The 21,234-nt window shown below is 36.2% G+C and overlaps 1 protein-coding gene across 1 annotated transcript in view; it reads right to left on the bottom strand.

Moving 5' to 3' along the window:
- LOC132119331 (glutamate receptor ionotropic, NMDA 3B-like) overlaps positions 1 to 21,234 on the bottom strand; it is a 97,637-nt gene that overhangs the window by 9,664 nt on the left and 66,739 nt on the right. Inside the window, exons 5-8 of the mRNA XM_059529190.1 lie at positions 20,765 to 20,880; positions 12,527 to 12,678; positions 9,108 to 9,272; positions 6,836 to 6,903 (exon numbers count right to left, since the gene is read on the bottom strand). Coding sequence (XP_059385173.1) covers positions 6,836 to 6,903; positions 9,108 to 9,272; positions 12,527 to 12,678; positions 20,765 to 20,880 — 501 coding nt within the window. The remainder of the gene's footprint in view (positions 1 to 6,835; positions 6,904 to 9,107; positions 9,273 to 12,526; positions 12,679 to 20,764; positions 20,881 to 21,234) is intronic.

The raw sequence follows: 21,234 nt of genomic DNA, 5'->3' as shown, positions 1-21,234 counted from the left end.
TTCCAAGAGGGTCCTCACACCATCGGTGCTCGGGCCCTAATTAAAGCTGCAAGCAGCGATGAACGGGCCCTCGCACCCGGGCTCACCGCCAGCGAGAGGCTTTAGTAAATTGGCGAACGGCGAGATATATGCATTAAAAGTCGTAAATATAAGTGGAATATGTCAAAATCATTTATATGTGCCAGTCTTCCTGTTGTCAGCAGGTGGCGCTATCATTATAATGGAATATTGGCCTTCAGATGTGTTCAAGCCAGGACTCTTATCACAAATGTGAAGTTTGGGGAAGATCGCACATTTTATGCCTGAGTTACAACAACTTCTTTTCCTGTGGCGAGACATCAAATTTTGTCATGGTGCCATGGACACACCCTTTAACAAAAACTTAAGATCTCCATAATTTAACATCGCAAAGGCCTTAAGATTAGACTGACCACAAAAATACATTAATGTCAAAAAATCTCTAGGAGTAGTTTGTCTCAGCGTAAAATATGTCACTTCCTGTTGCCAGCAGGTGGCGCTATGACTATAATTGAATATGGGCATGTAGATCTGTTAAGGGCAGAAGTCTTATCTAACATGCAAAGTTTTGGGCAGATTGGACATTGTATGTCTGAGTTACAGCAACTTCCTTTTTCATGGCGAAACATCGAAATTTGTCAGGTCGCCATGGACACGCCCTTTAACGAAACCTCAAGTCCTTCGCAATTTAACTTCGCAAAGGCCTTTAGATTTAACTGACCAAGTTTGATGCTGATCTGAATAAATCTCTAGGAGGAGTTCGTTAAAGTACAACCCCTGAAAATGGCAAAAAAAACCACCAATTTTGCATGGAAAATTCAAAATAACCGACTTCCTGTTGGGATTAGGATTTCGTACCAAGAGACTTTTTTGTAGGTATTGGTGTGTTACATGTGTGTACCAATTTTTGTACATGTACGTGAAACATAGATCGAGGCGCACTCCGTTGAAAGTGTATAGGTGGCGCTATCGAGCCATTTTGCCACACCCGATGGAATATTGGCCTTCAGATCTGTTCAGGCCAGGACTTTTATCAAACATGTGAAGTTTGGGGAAGATCGGACATTTTATGCCTAAGTTATAACATCTTTTATTCCCATGGCGAGACTTTGAATTTTGTCACGGCGCCATGGACACGCCCCTTAACGAAAACTCAAGATCTTCACAACTTAACATCGCACAGGCCTTTAGATTAGACTGACCACAAAAAAGACATTGATGTCATAAAATTTCTAGGAGTAGTTAGTCGCAGTGTAAAATATGTCACTTCCTGTTGCCAATAGGTGGCGCTATGACTATAACTGAATATGGGCATGTCAATCTGTTCAGGTTCGGAGTCTCATCAAACATGTGAAGTTTGGGGCAGATTGGACATTGTATGTCTGAGTTACAGCAACTTCCTTTTTCATGGCGAAACATCAAAATTTGTCAGGCCGCCATGGACACTCCCTTTAACGAAATCTCAAGATCTTCCCAATTTAACTTCGCAAAGGCCTTTAGATTTAACCGACCAAGTTTGGTGTTGATTTGAATAAATCTCTAGGAGGAGTTCGTTAAAGTACAACCTCTGAAAATGCCAAAAACAACACCAATTTTGCAGAGAAAACTCTAAATAACTGACTTCCTGTTTGGATTCGGATTTCGTACCAAGAGACTTTTTCGTAGATATTGGTGTGTTACATGTGTGTACCGATTTTTGTACATGTACGTGAAACATAGCTTGAGGCGCACTCCGTTGAAAGTGTATATGCACTCAGTTGAAAGTGTATAGGTGGCGCTATCGAGCCATTTTGCCACACCCAATGGAATTTTGGCCTTCAGATCTGTTCAGGCCAGGACTCTTATCACACATGTGAAGTTTGGGCAAGATCGGACATTTTATGCCTGAGTTATAACATCTTTAATTCCCATGGCGACACATCGAACTTCGTCACGGCGCCATGGACACGCCTTTTAACGAAAACTCAAGATCTTCACAACTAAACATCACACAGGTCTTTAGATTAGACTGACCACAAAAATAACATTGATGTCTTAAAATTTCTAGGAGAAGTTTGTCGCAGTGTAAAATATTTCACTTCCTGTTGCCAATAGGTGGCGCTATGACTATAACTGAATATGGGCATGTAAATATGTTCAGGTCAGGAGTCGTATTAAACATGTGAAGTTTTGGGCAGATTGGACATTGTATGTCTGAGTTATAGCAACTTCCTTTTTCACGGCGAAACATTGAAATTTGTCAGGCCGCCATGGACACGCCCTTTAACGAAACCTCAAGTCCTTCGCAATTTAACATCACAAAGGCCGTTAGATTAGGCATACCAACTTTGGTGTTGATCTGAATGAATCTCTAGGAGGAGTTCGTTAAAATACAACGCATGGAAATGACAAAAATGACACAAAATTTGCTCATAAAATTAAAAATAACCGACTTCCTGTTGGGTTTCGGATTTCGTACCAAGAGACTTTTTTGTAGGTATTGGTGTGTTACATGTGTGTACCGATTTTTGTACATGTACGGGAAACGGAGCTCGAGGCGCGCTATGTTGAAAGTGTATAGGTGGCGCTATCGAGCCATTTTGCCACACCCGATGGAATATTGGCCTACAGATGTGTTCAGGCCAGGACTTTTATCACACATGTAAAGTTTGGGGAAGATCGGACATTTTATGCCTGAGTTATAACATCTTTTATTCCCATGGCGAGACATCGAACTTCGTCACGGTGCCATGGACACGCCCCTTAACGAAAACTCAAGATCTTCACAACTTAACATCGCACAGGCCTTTAGATTAGACTGACCACAAAAAAGACATTGATGTCATAAAATTTCTAGGAGTAGTTAGTCGCAGTGTAAAATATGTCACTTCCTGTTGCCAATAGGTGGCGCTATGACTATAACTGAATATGGGCATGTCAATCTGTTCAGGTTCGGAGTCTCATCAAGCATGTGAAGTTTGGGGCAGATTGGACATTGTATGTCTGAGTTATAGCAACTTCATTTTTCATGGCGAATCATCGAAATTCGCCAGGCCGCCACGGACACGCCCTTTAACGAAAACTCAAAATCTTCGCAATTTAACATCGCAAAGGCCTTTAGATTAGGCATACCAACTTTGGTGTTGATCTGAATTAATCTCTAGGAGGAGTTCGTTAAAATACAACGCATGGAAATGACAAAAATGACACAAAATTTGCTCATAAAATTAAAAATAACCGACTTCCTGTTGGGTTTCGGATTTTGCTCCAAGAGACTTTTTTGTAGGTATTGGAGAGATACATGTGTATACCAATTTTCATACATGTACGTGAAACGTAGCTCGAGGCGCACACCGTTGAACGTGTATAGGTGGCGCTGTCGAGCCATTTTGCCACACCCACTTCTGAAACCCATATCAGACGTAAATTTTCGCCAGTTCTGAGGTGTGTGCAAAGTTTCATGACTTTTCGAGCATGTTTAGGCTCTCAAAAATGCGATTCATCTTAGAGAAGAAGAATAATAATAATAATTAAAGCTGCAAGCAGCGATGAACGGGCCCTCGCACCCGGGCTCACCGCCAGCGAGAGGCTTTAGTAAATTGGCAAACGGCGAGATATATGCATTTAAAGTCGTAAATATAAGTGGAATATGTCAAAATCATTTATATGTGCCAGTCTTTCTGTTGCCAGCAGGTGGCGCTGTCATTATAATGGAATATTGGCCTTCAGATGTGTTCAGGCAAGGACTCTTATCACACATGTAAAGTTTGGGGAAGATCGGACATTGTATGTCTGAGTTACAGCAACTTCCTTTTTCATGGCGAAACATCGAAATTTGTCAGGCTGCCATGGACACGCCCTTTAACGAAATCTCAAGATCTTCCCAATTTAACTTCGCAAAGGCCTTTAGATTTAACTGACCAAGTTTGATGTTGATCTGAATAGATCTCTAGGAGGAGTTCGTTAAAGTACAACCCCTGATAATGCCAAAAACAACACCAATTTTGCAGAGAACATTCTAAATAACTGACTTCCTGTTTGGATTCGGATTTCGTACCAAGAGACTTTTTCGTAGATATTGGTGTGTTACATGTGTGTACCAATTTTTGTACATGTACGTGAAACATAGCTTGAGGCGCACTCCGTTGAAAGTGTATATGCACTCAGTTGAAAGTGTATAGGTGGCACTATCGAGCCATTTTGCCACACCCAATGGAATATTGGCCTTCAGATCTCTTCAGGCCAGGACCCTTATCACACATGTGAAGTTTGGGCAAGATCGGACATTTTATGCCTGAGTTATAACATCTTTTATTCCCATGGCGACACATCGAACTTCGTCACGGCGCCATGGACACGCCTTTTAACGAAAACTCAAGATCTTCACAACTAAACATCACACAGGTCTTTAGATTAGACTGACCACAAAAATAACATTGATGTCATAAAATTTCTAGGAGTAGTTTGTCGCAGTGTAAAATATTTCACTTCCTGTTGCCAATAGGTGGCGCTATGACTATAACTGAATATTGGCATATAGATCTGTTCAGGTCAAGAGTCTTATCCAACATGTGAAGTTTGGGGCAGATTGGACATTGTATGTCTGAGTTACAGCAACTTCCTTTTTCATGGCGAAACATCGAAATTTGTCAGGCCGCCATGGACACGCCCTTTAACGAAACCTCAAGTCCTTCGCAATTTAACATCGCAAAGGGCTTTAGATTACACTGACCAAGTTTGGTGTTCATCTGAATAAATCTCTAGGAGGAGTTCGTTAAAGTACAACCCCTGAAAATGGCAAAAACAACACCAATTTTGCAGGGAAAATTCAAAATAATCGACTTCCTGTTGGGATTAGGATTTCGTACCAAGAGACTTTTTTGTAGGTATTGGTGTGTTACATGTGTGTACCAATTTTTGTACATGTGCGTGAAACATAGCTCGAGGCGCACTCCGTTGAAAGTGTATAGGTGGCGCTATCAAGCCATTTTGCCACACCCGATGGAATATTGGCCTTCAGATCTGTTCAGGCCAGGACTTTTATCAAACATGTGAAGTTTGGGGAAGATCGGACATTTTATGCCTGAGTTATAACATCTTTTATTCCCATGGCGAGACTTTGAATTTTGTCACGGCGCCATGGACACGCCCCTTAACGAAAACTCAAGATCTTCACAACTTAACATCGCACAGGCCTTTAGATTAGACTGACCACAAAAAAGACATTGATGTCATAAAATGTCTAGGAGTAGTTAGTCGCAGTGTAAAATATGTCACTTCCTGTTGCCAATAGGTGGCGCTATGACTATAACTGAATATGGGCATGTCAATCTGTTCAGGTTCGGAGTCTCATCAAACATGTGAAGTTTGGGGCAGATTGGACATTGTATGTCCGAGTTATAGCAACTTCATTTTTCATGGCGAATCATCGAAATTCGCCAGGCCGCCACGGACACGCCCTTTAACGAAAACTCAAAATCTTCGCAATTTAACATCGCAAAGGCCTTTAGATTAGGCATACCAACTTTGGTGTTGATATGAATTAATCTCTAGGAGGAGTTTGTTAAAATACAACGCATGGAAATGACAAAAATGACACAAAATTTGCTCATAAAATTTAAAATACCCGACTTCCTGTTGGGTTTCGGATTTTGCTCCAAGAGACTTTTTTGTAGGTATTGGAGAGATACATGTGTATACCAATTTTCATACATGTACGTGAAACGTAGCTCGAGGCGCACACTGTTGAACGTGTATAGGTGGCGCTGTCGAGCCATTTTGCCACACCCACTTCTGAAACCCATATCAGACGTAAATTTTCGCCAGTTCTGAGGTGTGTGCAAAGTTTCATGACTTTTCGAGCATGTTTAGGCTCTCAAAAATGCGATTCATCTTAGAGAAGAATAATAATAATAATAATAATAATAATAATAATAAACGGAGCAATTCCAAGAGGGTCCTCACACCATCGGTGCTCGGGCCCTAATAATAATAATAATAATAATAATAATAATAAACGGAGCAATTCCAAGAGCGTCCTCACACCATCGGTGCTCGAGCCCTAATAATAATAATAAACGGAGCAATTCCAAGAGGGTCCTCACACCATCGGTGCTCGGGCCCTAATTACTAAAACGGAAACAAAAATAAAGATACACACACACGCGACAAAAGCTCAGAATGACTAAAACTAAACTAAACTTACAAAAACTAAAAACTGAAAGAATAAAAATGAATAAAAAATATGAATAAATAGTAATTTTGGGTGAACTACCCCTTTAAAAGATTTATACTAAATTGTCCTCCATTGCAAGATCCTCAGCTTGCTGAAATAACATCAACAGCACTGTGCTGTTATTGTTAACTATTAAAAATCTTGTTCAGTCGCTGAAATAAATCAGAAAAAAATATATATATAAATATTACATGAAAAACTTAAAATAAGAAAAGTAGAAATGGTGTCCTAAAAGTAAATAAATGTCAGGTGAATTGTAAAATTAAAAAATAATTAATATAAAAATAAATGGAAGCTAAGCAGAAATACTGAAAATAAAAACTAATAAATGAAAAAAAAACCTACTAAAGCTTAAAGCAAAATGAAATCTGAAAATCTGAAAATAAAAATAATTCTTAATATTAATAAAAACGTTAATATATTTATTTTTGGTCAACTGTAACTATTAAAAGATCTTCACTAAATTACTAAAACTGAAATAAAAATAAAGCAAAAAAAATAAAAAATAAAACAGCTTATATACAGTGACACATATATTTAAACCCATTTTTGACATTCAAAATAAAATAAGACGCCATAAGCTGATGTAAAAATTAAAAACACCTTTTGTCTGTGTTCGCTCGCTGCCGTTTCACATCCTCATAAGTCATGTTCAGTGCTCTGTGGATTTTCTGCAAAAAAGAAAAAATGATTTATCTCAGCGAAGGATGAATGAAAGAGATCAACATCATGCTTTTGATTTTAAAAATCAATATTCCAGAGATGGTAATTACTGATTTGGCTTGTCAGTAATCCCCCCACAAGCCCTCAGAGAAAGATCAAGCACAGCTCATTTACAGAGTCAAAGCTTCACCCCATGAATAACAGAACCGTGCCATTCTTAGTCTTTGTTATCAGTGGAAGGAAGAAAGGAAACATTCTGATAGAATAATACAATTGGCAACAGCTAAAATTTTGCAAAAAAAAAAAAAAAAAACATCATGAGTGTTTAAAGGAATAGTTTGTTTAACTATTAATATTTGGCCATCTACTCACCCTCACATCACCTGAAACATGTATGTTGGGTTTAGTGTTATTATTATAGTTTTGTATTATATTTTATTTTATATTATTTAGATTTATATAATTTCAACTGTATTTCAGTTTTCAGTATTTAGTAGTTTTTAATAGTTTCATATCGGAAAAAGCAATACTATTTAGTTATTATTATAGTTTCTGTTTTATTGATTAAGTACATCAGCTGCCTTAATGAATATTAGATAAAGACTTGTTTTGATTGTACTAATTAACTTGTTACCCAAGATACCTGAGGTGTATTAATTATTAAAACAAATAACTATGTATTACAACAAATATAAGTAATAATTATTAAAACAAATATACAGACTTAACTGACATATTATTTAATTTCTTATATATTTTTATTTAATTAAAATATGTTTCAGTTGAATTACAAAAATTACTAGAAAGGAAATAAAAATTAAATTAAGGCTAAATAGAAATATAATTATACAAATAAAAATGACAAGAGCACATGGTCTGTGTACTTTTGCGTCCATTCGTTTTTTTTTTTTGTTTGTTTGTTTGTTTTTTAATCCAGAAATGAGATACAGAAAATGTGGATTTCCTTAATGGTTCAAACACTCATGAATAGAATAAGCAGACACAAACTAATTTGCATTATTAAAAAAAATTATATAAAATTTTTTCATGTATATAAATGCTCAATTTAAAGGGATAATTCACCCAAAAACGAAAATGACCCCATGATTTACTCACCCTCAAGGCATCCTAGGTGTATATGACTTTCTTCTTTCAGAGAAATACAGTCGGACTTATATAAAAAAAATGGCCTGGCTCTTCTAAGCTTTATACTGGTAGTGAATGGGTGTTATTTTTCAATAATCTAATAAAGTCCAATAAAGCGCATCCAGCCATCATAAAAATGGCTCCGGGGGTTAATAAAGACATCTTGAAGTAAATTGATGCATTTCTATAAGAAAAACATCCATAGGCATATATATATATATATATATATATATATATATATATATATATATATATATATAATATATATATATATATTATATATATATATATATATAATATATATATATATATTATATATATATATATATATATAATATATATATATATATATATATATATATATATATATATATATATATATATATATATATATATATATATATATATATATATATATATATATATATGAGCAAAACAAAACACCGGTCATGAATTAGAAGTACAAAACGAGGATTTGTAAAGAAAAATGTCAGGATTTTTATATAAGCCAAGAGGAGACTGGTTTTCCTTTGCTGTAAACAAATTAAATGAAATACTCATTACATATTTCTTTGCATTAATTGTATCCAGGGCCGGTTCTATATGGGAGTGCTAGAGGGATCCAAACTAAAGCAAGAGCACCTCAGGTGAAGCTGTAGAAATAGCATAATATACTGGCGAAACATATTTTTCAAACGCTCTCCACTCTGGAGAGCTACAAAGGTTTCTATTTTAAATGTGTTTTTGTAGCATTGATCAATCACTGACAATTCTATTGATTTCTTGCTGATTTTAAAACAATGTATAAGGTCTCTACATTGTTCCAGAGATGGCTCTAGTGGGAAGAGTGGCAAAAAAAGAAAAAAGTAAACATGCAATAACAGTAGTCTAATTCTGACAGATGTGATCACCTTTCACTTTCATTATGAAAAGAGCAGCATAGCGAATCTGCGAAACATCCCGTTTATGTTAAACAGGAGCAAACAAAGTCAAACGGTTGAGTAAAGCATGGGTGAGTTTTTATTTTCTGGGTGAACTGTCCCTTTAAATTAGGCTCACGGCTCACCTGACTGGTGTGAAGCCAGTATTTGAACTTCTGTCTGCGGCGGATATGTGGCAGAACCAGGTGATAGAAGGCATGTTCTCCTGCCAGAGTGAGTAAGGCCCCGGTCACACCCACACACAGCAACACAAACAACCCTGAGAAGTGACGAAGACCCATCTGCAGCGTCTGGACAGAGAGAGAACAGATACAGAAGAAATGAGACGCTGCAGCTTTAAGGACCAAAGCAGTGCGATGCAGTACTAGCACACCGGAGGGCAGTAGATCCCTGCTGACTGATAATAATTAGCCAGCGAGAAGCCTATATCCTCCCCGGAGTGCCTTTGATGGAGAAGGATCCCTACCAGCTTGAACTAATTGACATTAAAAATCATCTTATTAAGGGAGAGGAGCCATGCACATCAATATTAGACGGGGAGAGTTGATCTGTATATATCTCTAGATAGACAGAGCTAGACCACCGACTTTAACAGACACACAAATCAATCAAATCAAAGAGCTCTACATGTTATTCTTTTCCAATTAACCATAAATCTGTAGTTTTTTTTTAAAGCGTTCCACACTGCATTATATTATAAAGATGCCTGTAAAGAAAATGTTGAAACTTAAAGGTACAGTAAAGTTTGAGATTTATTTTTATTATAAAAAAATAAAGGGCTCATCCCTCTTATTTATTTGGGAATACTACTTGGTTGCAGGCAATATGAGAGGAGGGACATTCTCATTCTAGAGAGCATTTGATTGGAGAAAACCCTGCAATAGTTCAGGATGAATCATCAAAATATTAGGTTTAATTTTCCTCGAAATTTTAAATGTATATATTAAATAATAACTAATTTTCCCCAAAATGTTTGGGATGGGTCAGTAAGATTTTTTAAATGTTTTTGAAAGATGTCTCTTTCTTTGATCAAAAATACGGTAAAACACTAATATTGTGAAATATTATTACAAGTGTTCAGTGTCACATGATCCATCAGAAATCACTCAAATAAATGTCATATTATAAATGTTTATAAAAGCTTCATTATTTTGTAGCAACTATGACAGATTCTTGGTTATTAAAATGATGATTTCTTGGGTTTTAAAAAATAATTTCTCAAACTTTTAATAGTAGCACTGTCAACTTTAAGTGTAGTATCTGAAGGTTTATTTTCCCGAAAAATTTAAACACAAAGACTCCAAAGCTCAAACACAAGAGGTTGTTTTGAGCAGTCCGGCATAGCAACAGGAGCTCAGCCAATAGAGTGAGTTTGGGGCGGAGCTTGTCAACCAATGGAAAATGGGGGAGTGTTCATGGAAACCTTTTGAAAACAGTCACTAGATTTGCACTTTTGTTTGGTGCAGATATTACATATTACGCACTTCACCTTCAATAACCCGAGCAGTTCTCAGAGAATCTCTTACATCATGCTGTTAACCAAAACAGCGACTCTAGAAAAAAAAAAAAAAACATGAATAAACATCTAACTCTTTCATCTCTTTGTTTTGACCGCAGGGCATGAGGCCTGTATCTTGGCAGAGAAACTTTCCGACTGCTGCACAGCTCTAACAAACTCTTTTTCGGGTACCTTGTGTTTTTAAAACCGATGAGAAATCAGGTGAAGCCAGGTTTGCTGTGTATTTTACTGATCCACGAGCACGAATGCAATCCTGTAAATCATTGTAAGACCGCTGAGTACTGCCAAACAGCATTCTGGGAAATAAAACATCCTATTAGCTCTGTCTCAGACATGTTCACTTGTCGGATCGATTCAGAACTGAGTGTATCTTACGTAGGTTTTAACCAGCTCACAATGCTTCGTCCTCATGTTCTCATTTTTTCTGTGAGCCTCTGATGCCACAAGAGCATCGAGATTTTAAATGGAAATGAGGAATAATCTTTTCAGCTCAGGCAATGGTAATTTTCCCCTCTGAAATTAAGAGATGGGGATGCCGCAAGCTCAAAGTATTCAGGAGCACGGAGAAATCTGTGTTGTAGGAGAGAGGGATAGTTCAGCCTTTCTTTATTCCTTCAGGTTGTCAGCCGATCTGCACGCTCTGAAAGTGTAATTTACTGTAGATAAGTTAGTAAGGGTACTGAACCAAATCAGTGTGTAAGAACTGAAGCCCCCTGCCACTGATCACTGAAGCAAACATCACTTACTCATATCGGCCTGTCAGACTTAAAGGGGCTCTGTGGAAATGACAAAACTTTTGAGCTCTCTATTGGCGGTTTCATCAGAAGAATGACAGGATGGTGTCAGTGCCATGATCTCAGGAGCTTTAGAAAAAAATCGAGTAATTAATTAATGAAAAAATTAAACTTGGTAGTACATGAGAGGCTGGAGATTTGGAGGTTTAATTGATTGGAGCAAAGATTTTACATCAGTGAAGGACCCCATGAAATTAGGGTGACCAACTGTTACTTGGGTAGCAACTGGTTTATTTTCCTTAATTGGACTATGCAATGATTACGGATTCAGTACTTGATCTTGAACTTGTATTTTTTGTTGCATTTGGCAGGATTGATCTGGGTGTTCTTATCCAGTATGTGTCTAGATGAAGTCCTGGCTGGTGAAGCGATTTTTGATGAGGTCCACACTGGTTCCTTCGCTCCATCCAGTTGTCATCAGTGAAAAAAATAAAAATCCCTCTCTAGGGTTGTGAGGGTTGGTTACTTACAAGCTCTAGCTAAAACATGATGGATGTGCAAATTGATTTTTAAACGCCTTTAAATCTATTTTTTTTAAATACTCTTTCAAAAATAATAAAAATGCAATTCCTACCTAAAATGAATGCCCTGTGCAATGATAAATGTTTTAAATTTCTGCTTCATTCAGCTGAACTTATATATTTAATTCACATTTATTTATGTATTTGATAAGTAACCATGTAATAAATGGGATAATGCACAGTTATAAAATAAAAAAAAAATTCTTTATAAATTATGCTTTTTTTTATGTATCAATTAATAATCGTCATTTTCCAACAATGTAAGTGGGATAAAGTACAGTTATATATATTTTTTATATATGATGCCTTATATATGATGCCATACATTATGCCTTATGTGTTTACTGTATCACTTAATAATCTTCATTTCCCAAAAATATAACTGTTTCTGAAAACATTTAGGTAAAATCTAAATGTAACATACAACTGCACAAATCAAATCAACACAAGCATGGCATTGATAACACCATAAAAAAGCTAATAAAAATGAGATGGGAAAGTGACACCGCCAACTATGAATTTATTACATGCTTCTAATCCAGTAAAAAGGATTGAATTTATATGGGAATTATGCAAATAAATATTTATTAATTTGTTAATATTAAATCCAAATGATCCAGTTCTGTTTTGGGCCACCTCTGAAGATTTCTTGCACTATACACCATTGTTAATTTATCTTTTCACTTTCAATTAGACTGAATCCCGCTCACCTCTGTAACAGCAAAGACTCTCTTTCCACACGGCACCACCTTGTACCACTTATCATGCAGCATGTCCATGTAGCCGTCTGACTTGTAACGGCTGATGAATTCAGATATGTTGGAAGTCAGCAGTGAGTTCTGGGGCAGTCCGATCCCATAACCTGAGGGGGGGCGGTGGTACACACACAGTCAGTCCAATTCATCAAACACCACCAGAACAAACAGAATGAGCTACAAAGCTTCATTAAAGGGGTCATATGATGGTTCTTAAAATAACATTATTTTGTGTGTGTATTTGGTGTAATGCAATATGTTTATGCAGATTAAGGTAAAACAAAAATTAAAAAACACATTATTTTAACAACTTACTGTACATTAATGTTTCTCCTCTATGTCTCGTCTTTCTGAAACGCATTGATTTTTACATATATCGGTCGGAAAAGCAATGTGTGCTCTGATTGGTCAGCTATCCAGTGCATTGTGATTGGCCGAATGCCTCAAGTGTGTGACAGAAATGTTACGCCCCTTAACATACTGTGATATGCGTGTCCCAGCACAACAAAACAAAACCAATAAAACCCATTACAAAGAAGGCATTTGCTGCATCCAGTGGGAACATAATAACAGATTATACTGTCTTTTTACACATTGCACTGCGTATTGTGCCGCGTAAACATAAAACCATGTCTGCATTTGTGATCAGAGAAACAACAAACAACAAGCTCTACTCTACACTGCTCAAAACTCACGTTTGAATCATCCGTGGCAAATCCTTTAAATATGTAAATGTACTTACAGGCTGTGATTCAGAAGCACCAGACTGTCCTTGCAAAGTTGGTATTTCCCCACTTTATAGAAACTGACACCAGGATTGTAGGCTACTCTTCCAGGAAACATTCCTCATCCTCCATAAAATGCGCTGCACACATCTGAATATTTGGGTTGAACTGTTCCGGAACAGTGTTGTAAATACAACTTAACCACTGATTTCTAGTTGTGTTTTCTTTTGGAAGACCAGACAAAGTAGGTTTGCTTTCACAACGAAAAACAGAGATTCTCTATGACATGGCGGCAGCAACAATACTACAACAAGAATCAAAGGTTACGCCTTCTTTCTTTGCGTGAACATCTGGGCGGCATTATGGAAATCTTCCCACACAGTGACGTAGAGATGTGGGGCGTGTTAGAACGAGCTGTTTTAGGTTGGTGTGGTTGACTCTTAAATTTTATAAAGAATATCTCTTTGGATTTGAGTCTATAGTCGTTTCTACTTTACAGATCTTCTTTATGCACCAAGAGCTTGTAACACTCCAAAGAGAAAGGAAAAATTGAAATCATCACATGACCCCTTTAAACTGCCTGTCTCTGAACCACTAATGGAGTTTATAATCATTTCTTTCAGTGTTTTATAGGAAACAGTCGTTACTGGCCCACTGAGCTGAAATAATGTGGTGACGAGGCAAACAAATACATGACAACCAGCAAATGTTCAAAAAATATCATGTTTTGACAAACTGAGTCAAAATGACACCTGAATCATGCTAACTTACAGGAATTAGCACAACATGTTACTCTACAGCTTTTCACTAAAACATCTTAAGGTCTGGAAGGTATTATTTTTCTACCATCTCACTACTTTGAAATCTCTAACAAACATGGAAATTAGACTTCACTAATAAAGGACATTTTGGAAATCGATGAATAAAATCACAGGTCTTAAAGGGCCAGTTCACACCAAAATGAAAATCCTCTCTATTTACTCAACCCTCACATCGTTCCAGATTTGTATGCTTTGCACTTATAATAGAAAACTGTATTGCTCATGATGCCATAGAAAATTAAGCCACCACACCACCATATTGGTATTCCTTAGGATTCCCATACATTCTAATTCATACTCTGTAAAAATTATTGCGATTTTAAAAGTAAAATAATGAAAAAAAATGCTACAGTAAAAACCTGTTAATTGGCTAACAGTAAGTTTCCATACTATATATGGTAAATAAATGTATTTATATTTAATGTAATGTTACAGTAAAATACTGTTAAATTACGTTTTTTAGAAGTGAATAAGTAATTATATATATTTTTTTAAATGACTATGTTTCTTCATAGTTTTTTTGTTTTTGTTTATCAGTTGTGTACATTAGGGGTTTTATTTTACACCTAATGTTGTTAAATGAATGTTTATTGCATAATTTCAGTATTGTGTGTTACCATGATGGTGTTTAGTGTTTGTGTGAATGACACTGTGCGCCTTCTGTATATAAGTATTGCCCTCCTGAGCTCGTAGAAAAGCTGTTTGTGATGAGCCTTGGTTCATTATGTGACGTCCTCATCACCACCAGTTTTTGGTGGTTAACAGTGCATTTTATTGTGAATTTAAGTTAAGTATGTAAAACCTAAAATGTTGCATCTATATTTTTTACGGTTAAGTTCTGGTAACCACAGCTGCCAGTATTATACCGTAAACGTCACTGATTTTTTTAGGAATTCATATTATTTTAGTGAGAAAACATTAGCCTAATGAGTTAGCATATTTATATCTAAAGTCTCTCTGTACTATGGAATGATATTGCGGACTTTATTCAAAAGGCATTGCAAATTGTATTTGCAATTGCGTTTTCAATTTGTGGACGCATAAAATGTGACATAATCCAAACGAAAAATCGCGCATTACCGTTTTCATTTTCGATTAAGTGAACGCACAGTGTCTGCCAAATTTAAAATGGAAATGCAAAGTCCGTTTGCAATTGTGTTTCCCATATCTTAGGAGCTATGAGCCTGTCATATTTAAATAGCAATATTAATTACCACATTTGCCTTTTCACTCTCTCTGCACTGTGCATGTAAACTGCCAAAACTCAAATGGAATCGCAATACCTTTTGCATTTGAATTTCCAACGTCTACACAGAAACCTGTCAATCAAGTGACAGGGGTGGGGCCGTTTTATTGGGCGTGTTTGCATTGGGAAGTAACGATCGTACTAAAATGTAATATGTTTTTACTAGGGTAAATATGAGTTAACGATAGTGTTTATAATTAAGCCACAGTAGCCACAAATGTACAGTTGTCTTAGACGAATTCTCCTTGATTCAGCAGCTGCACGATGTACAGCAGAGAGTCCTGTCTTGAATCTAGAGATCTGGTGCTACTTCAATGTAGCTTGGTAGCTCAGTGGTTAGTGACTGTCATCTCTCACGGCATACAGTCTTTTAGCGCGTGTTCGAAACCCGGGCCGACACAGACGTTCTTTATTTTTTTGTTTATCCTACTAACTTCAGCCGCCAAACGGGCGATCATACAGTGAGGAAAATTGCAGTAGTCAAGGCGAACTGACATGTTATCAAGTACGCTGCTGTTTGCAGAATTACCGGACCTGCGTCCCCGCAGACATCACACTCCCGAGTTGAATGCACAAAGTCTGAACTACTGAGGATGCAAGTCCGAAATCAGCGGCTGAAGTTAGTAGGATAAACAAAAAAATAAAGAACGTCTGTGTCTGCCCGGGTTTCGAACACGCGTGTAGACGTTGGAAATTCAAATGCAAAAGGTATTGCGATTCCATTTGAGTTTTGGCAGTTTACATGCACAGTGCAGAGAGAGTGAAAAGGCAAATGTGGTAATTAATATTGCTATTTAAATATGACAGGCTCATAGCTCCTAAGATATGGGAAACACAATTGCAAACGGACTTTGCATTTCCATTTTAAATTTGGCAGACACTGTGCGTTCACTTAATCGAAAATGAAAACGGTAATGCGCGATTTGCATTTGCGTTTGGATTATGTCACATTTTATGCGTCCACAAATTGAAAATGCAATTGCAAATACAATTTGCAATGCCTTTTGAATAAAGTCCGCAATATCATTCCATACTGTACATTCTGACTACACATATGTCCTAAGCATGTTTTTGCTTAAAAGTTATTTGTTTTTTGTTTAAAGTAAGGAATTTCCCTTTGACGTGAAGCTTTAATTTCAAGCTTAAGCATGGTAATCAGCATTTTAATACAAAACTGTGGAATATAGCAACAGGCTGGTGTTGTATATTTTTTGTATATTCTGCCACAAGACAGTATGTTCATGTTTAATACTTCCTGAATAAAGAAATATATTTTGTGTTGAATCAATTAACTCTTAACAATTTCTATTTATTGCTTATCCTGCCTGAAAAGATCATAAATAGTACAGATATCATCTGAAGCAAGGAACAATTTACATGTGTAAAAACAAATCCTATGTGACTGAAACAAATCGGGTGATTTTAGGTCAAGGTTTTGGCTGTAAGTCAGTGATGCCCTATGTCGATAGGAAATATGGTGAATCTGTCATTTTTTCCGTAACAGAAGTAAAAATCACAAAATGGAACAAAATCCTGAAAAGTTTTGAATAACATAACAATTACAGTTTTAATTTTCAGGGAACTACATTTAATCTGTGTGAGACAATATACAGTGGGTACGGAAAGTATTCAGACCCCCTAAATTTTTCACTCTTTGTTATATTGCAGCAATTTGCTAAAATCATTAAAGTTCATTTTTTTTCCTCATCAATGTACACATGTATGATGTAGTGACAAGAGGGGTGTGTCACTCTGGGCCGTCCAAAAGGTGAGTTTGATGTGGGCATCCTTAAGAGTCCTATCATTCATATATCATTTCACAGTCCTGTGTTCCTAGACAGGCGAGAATCTTTTTCAGCCAGCACACATGTGGGAGACAAAACTGACATAGGAAACTGGCCGACCGGCATATGGTAATTAACACAGTCAGGAGTCCTGCACGAGCCCAGAGAAGTCTGATTATGCTGAACCTCAATTACTGATTTAGCCCAGATGGCCAACAAAGGGTCAGGTCTGGAAAAGGATAAATAATAGCTGAGACAAAATATAGGCACAAATATAATACTCGGTCCAAACGGTGGGCTGTTTTCCCTCCAGCGCTCTGCAGTAAATCTGTCACTCACCAGCCCCCACTGGCCCCTAAGTGGCTGACGGATCACAGATATTCAAATACTGACATCTACGCATTTCATCACTGCCAAGCTGCAGCACACACACACACACACACACACACACACACACACTCATTAACAAACCAGGCGCTGAAACAGCACTGCATTGTGTATTTAAATCTTATGAATTGAGCTTATTCACAATAGTCAGAGCTATATGTCTCTTGCAATTAACCCCTTGTGAAAAAGAAGTGCACTGTATTGTATGGAATGTGTACGTGAAGCATAATTAAAATATTAAATCCACTCGCATCAAATTCAAGGTACTGACGTTTGCCTAAAACACAACCACTGGCAAAAACAGTAATTATGAAATTATAGAAAAAGAACGACTTGAGTCAAAAGCAAAAGGTCAGCTAACTGCATTTAACATAAATTTAAACTATAATACATTTTCATGTAATTTCAATTAACATCCAAGTACCATAATAAGCATTTTTATGTAAAGTGTACCTTTTTTTTAAGGGCTAGTTAGTTTATTTGACAGATTTGTGTTAATTTAAATGTAATATTGATAAGAGAAATTTATCAAACAATGAAGAAGAGCATTATAACCACTTAGGTTTGGTGAGCAGTATGTTACTTTATTTCATAAGTACACCATTAAATTTTTTTAAAATATTTATTTATCAATTGAGTGAAATAGTGAGGTTTATTGCTTAAAACATATCAATAATAATTATAGTAATAACAACAATAATATACAATCTAAAAGAGGTAAAAAAAGACCAAAACACTGATTAAGAAAATGATGTAGTGCAGTGTGGCTGAGATATAATGTTTAAATATCTTCAGTGCCTCTCTGCAGTCATAAATGCTGAGCGAATTCATGAGTGTGAAAAATAATTTTGCACCATTTATGGGCAGAACTGAAGGGCAAGACCTGTCTGTTAAATTACAGCTGATGCATGAGACCATGCTTATAAATGGATAAAAAAAAACATGTGTAATATCATCCAGCATGGACACAGAGGTATAATACAGTACGTGCTGAGGGGGAATGAACAGACAAGAGACATGAGACATCAGGAATATGGTAATTAACACGACACGAGCGGGGCATGAGCTCAATTATGGTAGCCCAGACGCCCAGCTCGGGGTGTGGCCTGGGAAATGAATATATCACAGACTGGACTACAATTATTTTACCCAACGCTCTCTCTCTCTCTCTCTCCTCCAGCACACCTTTTCAGCTTCGCCTTCAGGAAAGATCTGTGCTTCCTGTAGGCAGCTCAGGAAATCAGCCCAGGTTTGCATTTAAATTGGCTTCCCCTGCATGACAGCAGGACAGATCTCTGCCAAGTTGACTTCTTACTTTTTCTTTCCTTGTCAGTTGTGGATTTGTTAATGCATTCTAAAAAATGCAAATGTGAAGTTTGAATATTCTACCCAATTTGTCTCTCTTTTCCTCCCTTTATTCCCCTCAAGCACTGTATCTACCTCCTGGTGGCAGTCCAGATTTCTAATGGCAGTCACTTTGGTCAGTGAATAACATTACACAGCAGTTTTCTCAATGTCCAGGGAAAAATCATACGGTATTCTGACTAATCTTCCATAGCTTTTACATATACTTGATAAGATTGAAATAGTTTCATATAAAAATCATGAAACGTATTATTTTATAAAAGCTGCATTACACTTGCTATCAATGATAACAGTGAACGTAAACAACTCATCATGGATCTAGCACATGCAAAAGCAGCATTTTCTATTAAAAACAACAGAAATACTTTATTTTCAGGTCTATTTGTCTCCCACGACTCATTTATTTCACAACAGTAAATGTCCACTAACAGAGGTGTCACCAAGATAAAGTGAGTAGTATTTGTTTAAATTTCTGCATGCCAGTGAATTTTTCAAGTGAGTGAAGTTGTCTTGAATAACAATAGGAAAAGCTACTGTTCATTTAATTAAAATTAGATTATATGCTTTATAGTTTATATTAGTATATTAATACCATATTACTGTTGTATTGTGTCCAGGGCCTCAAATTAAAACTCTGCAAGCACCAGATGCGAAAATTCAGCATTGCAGAATAAATTAAACATTATATATATATATATATATTTATTCTAATAATGTCAGAGAACTTGAAATGGTTTAGCGCAATTATCAAATTGTAAATGCTTTACAGTTATATTAATATGTAATCTGATGTGCTTTCATGTTTCTCGAGCGCTGTAATCTTAATATGGTTCGCAGTAAATGTTGCTCCACAAGAACTGCTGTGAGTTTGATTCACTTATAACATGCATTTGAAAATGCAACATGCTCAAAACATCTGTAATGAGATTGGCTGTTCTCAACAAAGAAGAAGCAAAATGTTTTCTGCCAAAATAAAAGCTCTATGGTTTAAAGTTGGAAAGCAAAGAAAAAAATCTTAGTATTGTAATTGTACTGTTATAATAATAATAATAATAATAATAATAATAATAATAATATAAATATGTAATACAAATGATTATTATTATTGTAAAAATTATTATGAAATACTTTACAGTTCAGTAGTATTAGTTATATTTCTTTAGTCATTTGAATATTTATAATAATAATAAAAATATGGTAAAACTTTAAAATAAGGTTCCTTTAGTTAACGTTAGTTTATGTATTAACTAGCATGAACAAACACTGAACAATACATTTAATTACAGGAGTAATCTGTTAATGTTAGTTAATGAAAACTCAATTAATTCAGTGCATTAACTAATGTAAACAAGCACATCTTTTGATTTTAATAATGCATTAGTAAATGTTGAAATTAACATTAACTAAGATTAATAAATGCTTTAGAAGTACTAATGAACCTTATTGTAACGTGTTACCATTAATATTAATAAGAACATAAATAATGCACATACAGTTTCATGGGCAGTAAATAATATTTATGTTATTATATTAATATTAATTATATTAAATTTAACAATATTAAGTCACCAGCCATTGGCAGTTTTGAAAATGTTCGTTTTAGGCCCTGATTGTATGTTTATTTTGACCAAGTGTGTTTCAACTCTTATCCTCTATTGCAATCTGGATGTCTGGTCATGTGACCTCAACATGGCGACCGCCATTACATCATTGAGAAAGAGAGACATACAGGTTTTGACATGAGGGTGAGTAAACGATGACAATATTTTCAGTTTTGGGTGAACTATCCCTTATGTTAAATAAACCATAAACTACTCAATCTGTCCAGTGAAATTATTCAAACTCAATTTGTACATTCTGCTTACCTTCAATAGCAAAGGGTTTACCAACTGTCAGCAGCTTGCAGTCGGCATCAATGGACACCTCGTAGTCCAGCAGGGCTTTGTCCATGATAAATGCATCAAGCTGAGGCGGATCTGTCCTTCACAACATAAAAAGAGAGGGGCTACAAAACCACACACACAGGCATGCATTCACGCTCTCTCATTAAACATGCACAGTATGATTTTCATAAGTCAGATTGTGCATCTCATTCTGGTGCAAATGGAACACAGACATCATTTGTCTGAGCTAAATGTTCATAAACTGCAGCGGCAGCCATAAATCAGCAGCTACGCTAAACTAGATGCAAGCTAAATAGAGCTCAAAAAGGACTTTTAATGGATAGTGACACCTTAAGGGCAGCGGCCCACCCTTACTTAATTTAATGATAATAAAAGCTGTCATTTATCAAAAGGTTCAGCCAGCAGCAACAAATTCAGCAGCACAACTTGTG

This window comes from Carassius carassius, chromosome 38 (assembly GCF_963082965.1).
Source record: "Carassius carassius chromosome 38, fCarCar2.1, whole genome shotgun sequence".
NCBI lineage: Eukaryota > Metazoa > Chordata > Actinopteri > Cypriniformes > Cyprinidae > Carassius > Carassius carassius.
Note: the sequence above shows the minus strand (reverse complement) of the source record. Positions and strands in the feature narration are given on the sequence as shown.